The following is a 10438-nucleotide window of genomic DNA, read 5'->3' on the forward strand; positions in this document are numbered from 1 at the left end:
CCCTACCCGCCCGCTGCCGGCGACAAGCAGAGCTCCGCTTCTGAGCCACAGTCGCCACTCAGTTATGGCAGGGTGGGCACCCTGCCCTGCTTACCCACATGCCCAGGGGGAGCACGCCAGGGTGGTGCTGAGCCCTTGGGCACTCAGAAAGAAGGGGACAAACCCAGAATATAGATTAGCACGTTTAAACACACACACACACACACACACACACAGGCGTGTGTGTTTATGTATATATGTGTGTGTATATAAAATAAATATATAAACGTCACAATTTTTAAACTAATCCTTATTCTAGAGCCAGGAGGTTACAATTTTGAACACCCTGCATTATCAGTACCCCGGCTCCTTTTAAAAGAATATCTTAGCTACATCCTGTAAAAAGCTAATTCAGGTGTATCAAAGGATAGAAATGTGCGATTTCTCAGCAATTTGAGGTCCATTCTCTTTCCTGCAGAGAGAGCATTAACTACTACTAGCCTTTGCCTGTATTAAAGCCTCCCTTGCTATTCTGATTCCCAACTTTTCAGTGATGTATTTTTGATACTTCTATTTAATGGACATAGACATAGTGTCTGCTTGGAAATTGGTTTGTTTTTCTTTTTAGTTTGAACTGTCAGCTCAGCTGTTTGTGAGCCCAGAGAGAATGGAAAACAGAATTCTTTGTTCAAAGAAAATTCTTTTTCCAAAGAAAAACATCTCTCATGACCCGTTTTGGAAATGCCAGTGCATCAACATTGCTCTGGTGAGAGCACTAAAGCCTAGGATGGGAACAATCTCACTGAGTTTTGGAGCATTCCTGAGAAACCTGGGGTTTAATCAGGCCAAGCGTGGCCCTTTCTCACAGACACACGGGGTTTCTGGAGCAGTGTGCTGTGTTTCCATCACGGCATGCTGTTCCCAGTCAGGGAGGCCGTGCTCATTATACAGGAAGCTTGCTGAGCCGCGTACAGCAGTGAATTGAAAGGCTGCAGCAGAGAAATAATTCATGGTGAGCAGAGAACATGGACTTTATTTGGATGAATATACTTTCAGGCAGAGAGCCAAGCCTTCATGGCACACATACGTCTTTATCTACTTTATCTTATTCAAACGCAGCCCTGCCATGCTTCAGGCACTGAATGCCCGACATGTCTCTGGCTGCTGCCTCGTGCCCTGGCAGCTGGGGCTGCACGGCAGCAGCCTCCTGTCTGGCTCTGAAGAATGAAATCCTGCAGCAGGAGATCACTGTGGCACAAGAGAAAAGGAACCATGTGCCTGCTGCAGCTCAGGAAGAGGCTCTGGGTACAGCTCTGCCAGCTACCCTCGGGGAAGGAGGCGTCTCAGCACTTTCATTCTGCGTGTGCAGATTGCCTGGCTGGTTTGTACAGCTTTAGCGCTGCAAGAGCAACCCCCAAGGAGCTCCAATTGCCTGCAGGCACCGAAGTGGAGGCGGCTGGTGCTCTGTGATCAGTGCTTACAAAACTCCTGGGGCATAAGCCTCCTTCACTCCCAGACTTGTTGCTGCCTGCACTGCACAGGCAGCACCATCGATCCTCACTTTGTGGTGGGCTGTGAGATGCCACTGCCCTGTACCAAGAGCATGATGCCCTCCCTAGACTGCCCTCCAGCCCCAGGCACAGGGCAGAAGGAGGAAGGTGCTTGCAGAAGGATGTGTTTTTGAAAGTCTTAAGCCTTCTCTGACATGAGGCAGTGTGTGGGCAGCAGAGGAGCAGAACGGAGCTCAAAAAACACATGGAAAAAGGTGCAAGGAAAAATACTCATGCCATTTTGAGGCCAAGGGACTTGTACCTGTCACTCACCGTTGAATTCAATGGAATTTAGACAAAAAGAGACAGAGATCTCAAGGATATCTACTCTGGGGAACAAAGCAGTGAGACACAGCCCATGCCTACACCCTCCCTACGAGGAGGCTGCAGCCTGAGCCCAAACTCCTTTGGACTTCAGCGGACCTGTGCTATCACTTCTCCCTGAGACTTCGCTTCCTCAGCCCTATCACACAGGCAGTGCCGTACTGTCTTTGCTGACTACAGCACATAACTGATGTTCCCACTCACCCCTCACCAACATTGTTTCTCTACCATGCACATTTCTGTTTTGCTTCCCCTGCAGCATTTCCCTTTCTCCTGCACCAGGGCTCCTACAGTCTCTTTCATCTTCCTCTCTGTCTCCATCTCCTTTTCCATTCCCAGACCAAATTCCCTGTACTCTCTCTGTGACCCATCACCTAATCCCTCCACGTGCCTGTCACAGCCTCAGCACCTTTTGGGACAACAGCTGCCTTCGGCAGATGTTTGCATCACATCCAGCCTCATGCTCTCATCAGGGTGGGATAGGGCTCACGACTGGCAGAGGGGAGGTGCTGTGAACACACCTGGAAGAATCCAATGACTGCCACCTCTGCACCGCTGACGAAGGCTTCAGCATCTTCAATGTTGTTTAACAGGACAGGTTTCTCTGTGGTGCTGGCTGTGCCTGCAGAGCAAAGGTCAGGGTTGGGCAGAGTGTACACACAGAGCAGCTCAAAGAGGATGCCCCCAACACAAGCATCCCAACCTCACCCGTACACCTCTCCTGCAAGCTCAACACAATGTCTGTGCAGCATACCTTGGATAAGGAGGACTCCCTGCAGCAGACCCAGCCTTTCCCCGAAGCAGGAAGAAAGCTCACTTACTGTGGGATGCAGAGTCATCACCTCCAGCACACCCCACTCGGGAGCATCTGGTAAGCAGGATAACAAGGAGGAATGGGAAGACAAATGTGGCCACGGTACCAGCTTGCCTTTTCCTCGCCATGCCACCCTGCTCCGGTCCTCTCCTTGGCAAGAGACACGTCAGCTGCCGTGAGGACTCACAACCTCTCCTGAGGTGGTGGGAAGGGAGCAGCTGGCCCAGGCCAAAGCCTTCAGCTCCTGAGATAACTGCCTGGCTGGAGAAAGCCCCTCCCTGCTGTGCAGGAACAGCCTTGGAGAGCTGCACCAACACTGCCCTTGGTGTGTCCTCACTCACAGTACTGGACATCTCAGCTGCCCTGCACCTTTCTGACCAGGCACCCCAGCTAGGTTAAAAACATCCCTCTCCAGGTGCTGGATCCCAGAGGCTGATGTTCCACTGTGCTTGGCCAGCAGGCTAGCCACGGGAACATGCAGGTCTGCCATTAGCTCTGAGGAACAGCTGCTACGGTGTTAAAACATCAGAAGGGTATGTTATAGCTCCCTGGCTCATTCAGCTGCCATCTGGGATGAGAGGTGGGGGCTGTCTACCCCTGGAGTCTATCCCCATCACAGCCCAGACTTTGAGCTTCAAAGGATTCATGAAATTCCTGAAGGAAACAGTTCTGAAATAATTTGCTTACAGAGTAAGGCTGATGTTTTGAAGGAGGAGGGCTATTTCCCTGCTGAAATATGCTCTCAAGCCTTCCTATAATGCATTCTTCACATACACATCACTGAAAAACATGCTCTAGAAAAGAATGTGACACTCATGCAGAAAAGAAGAAAGAAACTGGTTTTATTCTTGGACACTGAAGTCTTGTTACGGCATCTAGCTGCATTCCCCCTGACTGGCTTTGCCTGCACAAGGATGGATTTTAACAGGGTAGGGCACCAGATACAGACCAGGAGACCATCACGGGAGGTAAGTAACCATTTACAATGAGTCAGAGCACATGGCAAGTGTAACTCAAGATTGGGATTTTCCAGGGACCAGTCCGCCCTGCCAGGTGATCTTGTTTCCTCGAAAAGGCACTTCCGGGACCAGAGTTGGTACAGGAGAGATGGGGACAACAGAAGGAAGTACTGGGGCAGAGGGAGAGAGATGCTTCCCAATTTAACCCATTATGGTGTCATGATGGGGCGGTGGTGAGAACGGTTGGGTCATTTTCAGTGTATCAGAAGAAGCAGCAAAGGCCACCTGCAGGGCTGGGCATCGAGCAAGGCTGGCACAGAGCCCCAGCACCTCCGGGAAGGGCTGCCAGGGCTGCGGCCAGTGATGCTGGCAGGAAGGAGCAGTGGTGGGCATGGCCCACCTGGAGACTGGTGCAGGAGGCAAGGGGATGGGAAGGGGGAAGGCAAACTGGGTAAACTCATTCTGTCCATTCCTTCTTGATGGACAGGTTCCACTCCCAGGTGAGATGGTCATGCTTGTCATCATCCGTGAAGAAGGATTTGTTGTGATAGGTGCCTCGAGCCAGCATACCCTTAGGAGCCTCTTCAATAGGTGTCAGGAACTCGTACTCCTCTGGCCGTGGTCCGTAGCTGCCAACCATGAATGTGGCTTTGTCCACTAGGAGAAAACAATCCACAGGGAATAAAGCCCCTTAGGTGGGGAATGATAAGGGAGAGAGGAAGCCATGAGCAAAAGAGCAGAAAGGAGATGGGGGAGAAAGGGACAGTCCATGTCAGCAAAGGAGAGCAGAATCAGTGGAAAAAGTGGGTTAGTGAAGCATAAGGACGGCTGGAAGGATAACATGGATGGATGGGCTGGTGAACAGGCAACTCAGCCCATACACTCTCACATGCATGTGCTGCTAGAAGGGTGTGAGTACATCCAGCATATGGCTCAAGGTAGAAAATCAAGGTAGATTTCCCACTACTTCTCTTTCCTGGTATAAAGACACCAGTTATGTGTGCTGAACAGGATGCTGAAGCCCTAGAGGTGGTTGCATGAAAATGCCTGTGGGATGTGTGTGTGCAAAATGGGGCTTTCCTCTGCCTTGTCCAAGCAGAGCAGCACTGAGGAGAACCCATGGGCAAATACAGGGCCCTGCACACAACGAGAAGCTTCAAAGAGCAGGTCTGAATTTCACCAAGTGCTTCTGAAGAGCTTTCAGAGGGTGGGAAGCTCCACACAAGTTAAACCACTGCACAGGGGATGGAGAAGAGGAAAAGAGCTCTGCATGGAGAGGCAATTCCTGGCAAGCACTGTCTAAGCAGAGTCTCTGTGGACTTTGCTGCAGACAGCGGTGCAGCATACAGATCCCAGAGCTGGCTCATACTGAGTTTGCACAAAACAAGAAATAGCTGTCTTGGGTGAAGCAGGCTTATGCACTCTGCTGAGAAGTCACCTCCTGCATGCTAGCACAGGGTGGGACTTGGGACCAAGGGAGTCTCTGTCCCAGTCCAGAGCTGCAGGAACACTTCTTTGAGAAGAGGGATCACACAGGTAGGAGCAGAGGGGTGCAGGGCATGCAGGGCTCTTACCCTTCACCCCTGTCCGGTAGGTGTGCTGCACATATTTCAGTCCCGACACAATGTCCCTGTTTACCTGCAAGAAGTAACCAGAAGTAAGTGTTAAGAGGAGAGTGTTGGTTCTGTATCTGATGATTTTCCTCCTCCTTAGGGACATACCCATCTTGGCTCCCTACACCAGGGAGCCTCAAGTCCCTAAAACAATTTCTCCACAGGTACCTGGAGACCTACAGCAGCCTCTGTGCATCTCCTGCACTTCCCCATCCTTTGCCCAACTTTGAAGCTGACTGGAGCACATCAGTCAGGTTCTCAAGACATGCTGATGAGGACAAAGAGAAGTGAAGCAGGGAGTTCCTGTTTAATAATTTTCATATTGAAAACCATACATTGGTAACTAGTCATCCCTTCCGCCTAAATGGGTAGGCACGATCAGCTGAACACTTCCAGCTGCCCTCTAGCCTCCATGGGGAGCTGGCAAGTCTCTTCTCAAAAGACAGAGGGACAGTTTTCATAATCTTTTCTCAAATCTCCCATGGATAGCTTGGATGTCTCCACTGCTGCTCCCCTCCAGCATACACTGCCTTCCTGCAGTGTACACTACTCAATCTGAAAACAAGATGGACAGATGCTCTTACATCCCAGGGTAGAATTCACACAGTATGAGCCCTTACCAGCCATGGAACTGAGGGAGGGAGTTAGAAAAACCTGTCTGGCTTCAGGTATCTCCTGTCAACAGGGCGCAGATACAGGTGGAAATGTTTCACAGCACAAAAGAGAGCTGGTGTCTTGGGGAGAGCACTGGGGGACAATCATCTCTGAGACAGCAAGCCTCAGAGAAAAAGGGAAATCTGCCCTACAGAACCCACAATATTAACATCCTCCCTCATCTGTCTCAGGAGAATTATCTTCCTTTCCTTCCTGCCTTCTCTTCCAAGCCCAGCTTTGAAGCAAGCACTTGTGGAGATCATCAGTTCAGTGCTGGATGCCACATTGCAGCATGGCCAAGCTTCATTTTCAGCTGTAAACAGAAGAAATGGCTGACCCACAGGTTCATGGGAGTGCGGGAGAAATGAGCCCATTTGGTTATATCACAACTTGAAGAATTCAGGTATCTTCAGCCAAATGCTGCAATATTACATCTTTTTTATGTGTACATGAAGCCCAGTAATACTGATTGAATCAGTACTTCATGAATAGCCATTCTCTCTTCTCCTCCCTGTTCATTTCCACTTAGTGTGAAGTAAAGATTTTCCAGTGGCTAAAAAGCAAAACCCAACTCAGCCAAAACTACCCATCTGGCTTTTAAACCACTTGCTGTTTATCAGTGTGAGCAAACAGAAGTCAACTTCCTCCAAGGGGTGAGCAAGCAGAAGTGATTTCCTGGAAAAAGCTCATCCCTTGTTGGGTAGAACAACACCTGAAGCCAGAGGAACTTTACAAGTGCTCAGCTTTTGGGCAAGCATGCTGCCTGGCTCTAGTTATCTGATAGACTGCCACTGACTGGCCTCAGTAACTGACAAGAAGCAACTGGGAGGAAAATAACTCACTCTGAAGTGGATCTTAACTCTGTATTCCACACCTTCCTTTAATACGAAGGTCTCTTTCTTGAGTGCTTCGAGGTCACCTGCAAGGAGAGGATCAAGCTGTCAGCTAGAGATGTCACAGTGGGGAGACACCATGCACAGGGGGAAGATGGGGGTGGGGCTGCTGTCAGAGGTGAGCATCCCTTTGAAGGATGACACCTGTAAAAGGAGTACACAGACATCTGTACAAAATACACAGAAATGCCTGGATGTACACATCTATCTGTGCCCACAGAAGATAATGCCTAAACAGACACAGGTCTGGGCACATACACATAAAGATGTTTATGCACAGACTGGTTGAGCATATGCAGGAGTGTGTGTATGCTCCATCCATGCCCAGCCCTGGCTTGGGTGAAAGGAGCATGTTTCACAGCTCCTGCCCAGCTTGGAAGGCTGCCTGGGCCCTGCAGGGTTCTGTGTGGTTTTGGGTGAACAGGAAACTTCTCTGCCTCTCCAGGCCCAGCTTCCTCTCTCTGCAGAAAAGCCCATATAAGGTTTTCTCCCCATGTCCCCAGGAGCGGAACTGCAGTATTGCTTGATTCTGAAGTTTCAATTCAGCCTGTTACCCAAATGCATGCACATCCCCTGTGCTCATGAAGTCTCATTGAAAGGAAGTAAGCAGAGATGGCAGGAGAAAGCCAGGAGCTCCTGGAGCAGTCTAGATGAAGAAAAAAACCCTTAACATTTTTTTCTGTTACATCTCCTTTTGTATTCATATGTGTATACCTTAAAATAAGAAACAAGGCTAAGATGCCTTCAGAGTTCCTCTAAAACCCACTCTAGCACCCCAAGGACAAACCCTCTTGGAGCATGCCAGGGCCTTTGCTTGTTCCCCTTTGTGATCAAGGGCAGAGCCTGTGCCTACCTGTAAGGTCCATAGTGATCGGTCCTGGAGCAGAGTCACATACCAGAGTGAGTCGGGTGACCACCACATTGGGAGCTGTTGGGTCTGCAGGTAGGAAAAGTCAGGAGGAAGCTGTCAGCTCACAAAATTAAATGCAATCGGAGGGGAATTACTCCGAAGAAACAGGGATGCCTTCCTACACAGAAACTGCATTTCATGAAACACCCAGTAATGCCAGGCTTCATTAGCACAATAGGACCACACGTCTACCCAGTCCTTCCACATGGATCCCTCTGGCCTCCATCACAATACCTAGAGGTGGTCTTTCCGCTACAGAAAACTTTCTTCTTAAGATCATTCTGAGCAACAAGACCACCTTTCAGCATAGGCTGATCCCTTCATGTTCCTCACCCCTCAAAAGTCCTCCGAGACGCACACATCTCCCACCACAAGTCCTTTTCTGATGCCAGCACTCCCCAGTAATGTTCCTAACTCCTAGCACTCAGAGCATCTTTCATGCTTACTTTACATCCATCTTTCCACCTGCCCATCCCCAGTCCTCCAGCACAAGCAGTGCATGTCCCTGGTCAAACAAGATCCCTCTTCTTTGAAGCTACCTACCTTACCTCATCCCCACAGCACTCTGTCGCAGTACATCTCCCCAGTCCCTCCCCATCAGTGTACCCCAGCCTACCTACTACCACAGGTCCATCTCCCAGCAGGGATTTCTTGTACTTAGCGAGGCTTTCATCATCTTTGTCCAACTCTTGCAGCTCCTGCAGTGTTTTCTGGGGAGGAGGTTTGTAATTGAGTTTCCCATCCAGCTCATCATCATCATCCTCCACATGAGGTTCTTGGGTCTTCTCAGTCATGGTGACTTGGTCTGGGTAACAGAGGAAGGGACGGTCAATGAGATTGCTCTGGATGGGGGTAGTGTCCCTGGGGGCTCTCACTCCAGGCACAGTGTGTCTCAGTCCCCCTGACAGGCAGGCACCCACCCAGTGCCAAAGGCAGCAGGATTCCTACAGGCAAATGGCGACGGTGATCGGCTGCAATCCCGACACTGCTGTGCTGATATTCTGGCTCAAACACAATCCCCCTCTACCCCCACTCCTCTCTCCCTGCAGGCACCACGCGCACACGCAGACCTACACCATTCTTCCCTCCCAGGGAGGAGGTGCAGGAGCAGAGGCTGAAACCAGAGTGATTTACAGCCACTCTGCAGCACAGTTGTGGCCAGCAACCCTGCAATTACAAGCCATTGTACAAGGCTTCAGTGCTCGCCTGCTATCTCGCACAAAGAGCCACTGCTACACACTGGAGCACAGAGAAACACGAATAAAGCCAAGGACAGATGTTTCATTCGCCCTCTCATAATGGGTTAAAAGCCACATTTCATAGAAAGATGGAATACCTGACAGCCACTTCCTTAGATTAGCACGTCAGCTGAAGCTCTCAAGGAAGTGGGCAGGATAGTCTATCTGCTGGCATTCCGTGTGCTCCCACTAACAGCTCACTTCAGGCACTGATCAGGACTCCTTCCCACTGAGGAAAGAAGCATGGTGGTGACCACAGAACAGCCATGCATAACCGTGCTGCTCCAGTGGGGCTTCTGGGAGTGGAGAGGCAGGACAGTGGGAGCCGCAGTCAGCACGGCTGGGACATGCACCGCTGAACGGCAGAAGGGCAGCGAAACTGCTTGGGTGGCAACCCAAATGGGAGCCAGAGCAGGGAAATATCAACCAGTGGGCAGCCAGAGCATGGGGTGGGGGAACAGGAGACAGGCAGGAGAGGTAAGCAGTGCTGCGCCAGGTCCCCTCTAGTCAGCTGCCTGCCTCACGGAGCCAGCCACATGGTCCCAGCCACCTTCCTACTCTTCAGAGGAAGGCTGAAAAACAGAGCAGTGTCCTGGTACAGTGGCAGTTGCCACAAATGGCCAAGCCATTCCTTGTTCTTTGGCAGCAAGAGGATTTGGTCAAGCTACACAGATTATTCAGTTCACTTCCTCTTATGCTTCTTTGAGAGTGTCCCTACTAAAAAGTCCCCTTTTGCTTGCTTATTTGCAATTTTCCAAACAAATCATTTGTCCTTCTCTGCAGCTGTGGCCTTAACATTTGCCCCTGGTCCCAAAAGTTAAACCGGGAGCTAATGGGATAGTTTTTTCATTCATTAAAACAGAAAGGAAATACAAAAGAAAAAAAAAGAAAGAAAAAGAAAAAACAATTGTTCAAGATGAATCAGCAAGTGGTATCAGGCAACACTGAGTAGTATGCAGACTTCTCAGAGCAATTCCAGTGCTGGGAAGAAAAATAATCAACGAATGGTACATTGGCGTGCTACAAAGGGACAGAGAAGGACTGAGCAGCGCACAAACAACAAGATTCAGTCAGGTATTCTAATTGGAAATGGTCATCTCAAGACGACTTTGCAATTTTGTGGTGAGTGAGGAACTAGTACAGAGTGGGCAACTGGGAAATAAAAGGGAATTTCAATCCAAATAAGCAGGAAAAAAAGCAGGTCCTAGCAGCTGAATAACCCTGGCTCAGTTCATGCCCCAGCTCTAGGAGTGTGAAGTACCCAAATACCATAGGAAAGGCCTGTAGGACAGGCCCTTGAGCTTGTCCTCACGAGAAAGGAAACCAAAAGCTCCCTCCTGAAAGCAACAATTACACATGTCCCACCACCCTGTGGCCCCAGCACAGTCACCTTAGAAATCCTCACAATCCCCTCAGTGCTACATTTGGCACAGGAAGAGGCTGTGATTAGCCATGACAGCGACTGCCAAGTCTTGCCTTCCACTTGGGCTCCAGCTGCAGGTCT

General features: G+C 50.0%; 2 protein-coding genes across 2 annotated transcripts in view; both read right to left on the minus strand.

Moving 5' to 3' along the window:
• Positions 1 to 2557, minus strand: part of ERP27 (endoplasmic reticulum protein 27) — a gene marked incomplete at its 5' end in the record, with an annotated part of 17782 nt that extends 15225 nt beyond the window's left edge. The window contains one exon of the mRNA XM_017737751.1: positions 2318 to 2557. Coding sequence (XP_017593240.1) covers positions 2318 to 2557 — 240 coding nt within the window. The remainder of the gene's footprint in view (positions 1 to 2317) is intronic.
• Positions 2558 to 3485: 928 nt separating this feature from the next.
• On the minus strand, positions 3486 to 9127 carry ARHGDIB (Rho GDP dissociation inhibitor beta). The gene is made up of 6 exons (XM_008636524.2): positions 9033 to 9127; positions 8313 to 8501; positions 7640 to 7723; positions 6736 to 6812; positions 5201 to 5264; positions 3486 to 4283 (listed from the first exon to the last, which is right to left on the minus strand). The coding sequence occupies exons 2-6, from the start codon at positions 8488 to 8490 to the stop codon at positions 4084 to 4086; spliced, it is 603 nt and encodes a 200-aa protein (XP_008634746.1). The 5' UTR covers positions 8491 to 8501; positions 9033 to 9127; the 3' UTR covers positions 3486 to 4083.
• Positions 9128 to 10438: the final 1311 nt, after the last annotated feature.

This window comes from Corvus brachyrhynchos, unplaced genomic scaffold, assembly GCF_000691975.1.
Source record: "Corvus brachyrhynchos isolate BGI_N302 unplaced genomic scaffold, ASM69197v1 scaffold56, whole genome shotgun sequence".
Lineage (NCBI taxonomy): Eukaryota > Metazoa > Chordata > Aves > Passeriformes > Corvidae > Corvus > Corvus brachyrhynchos.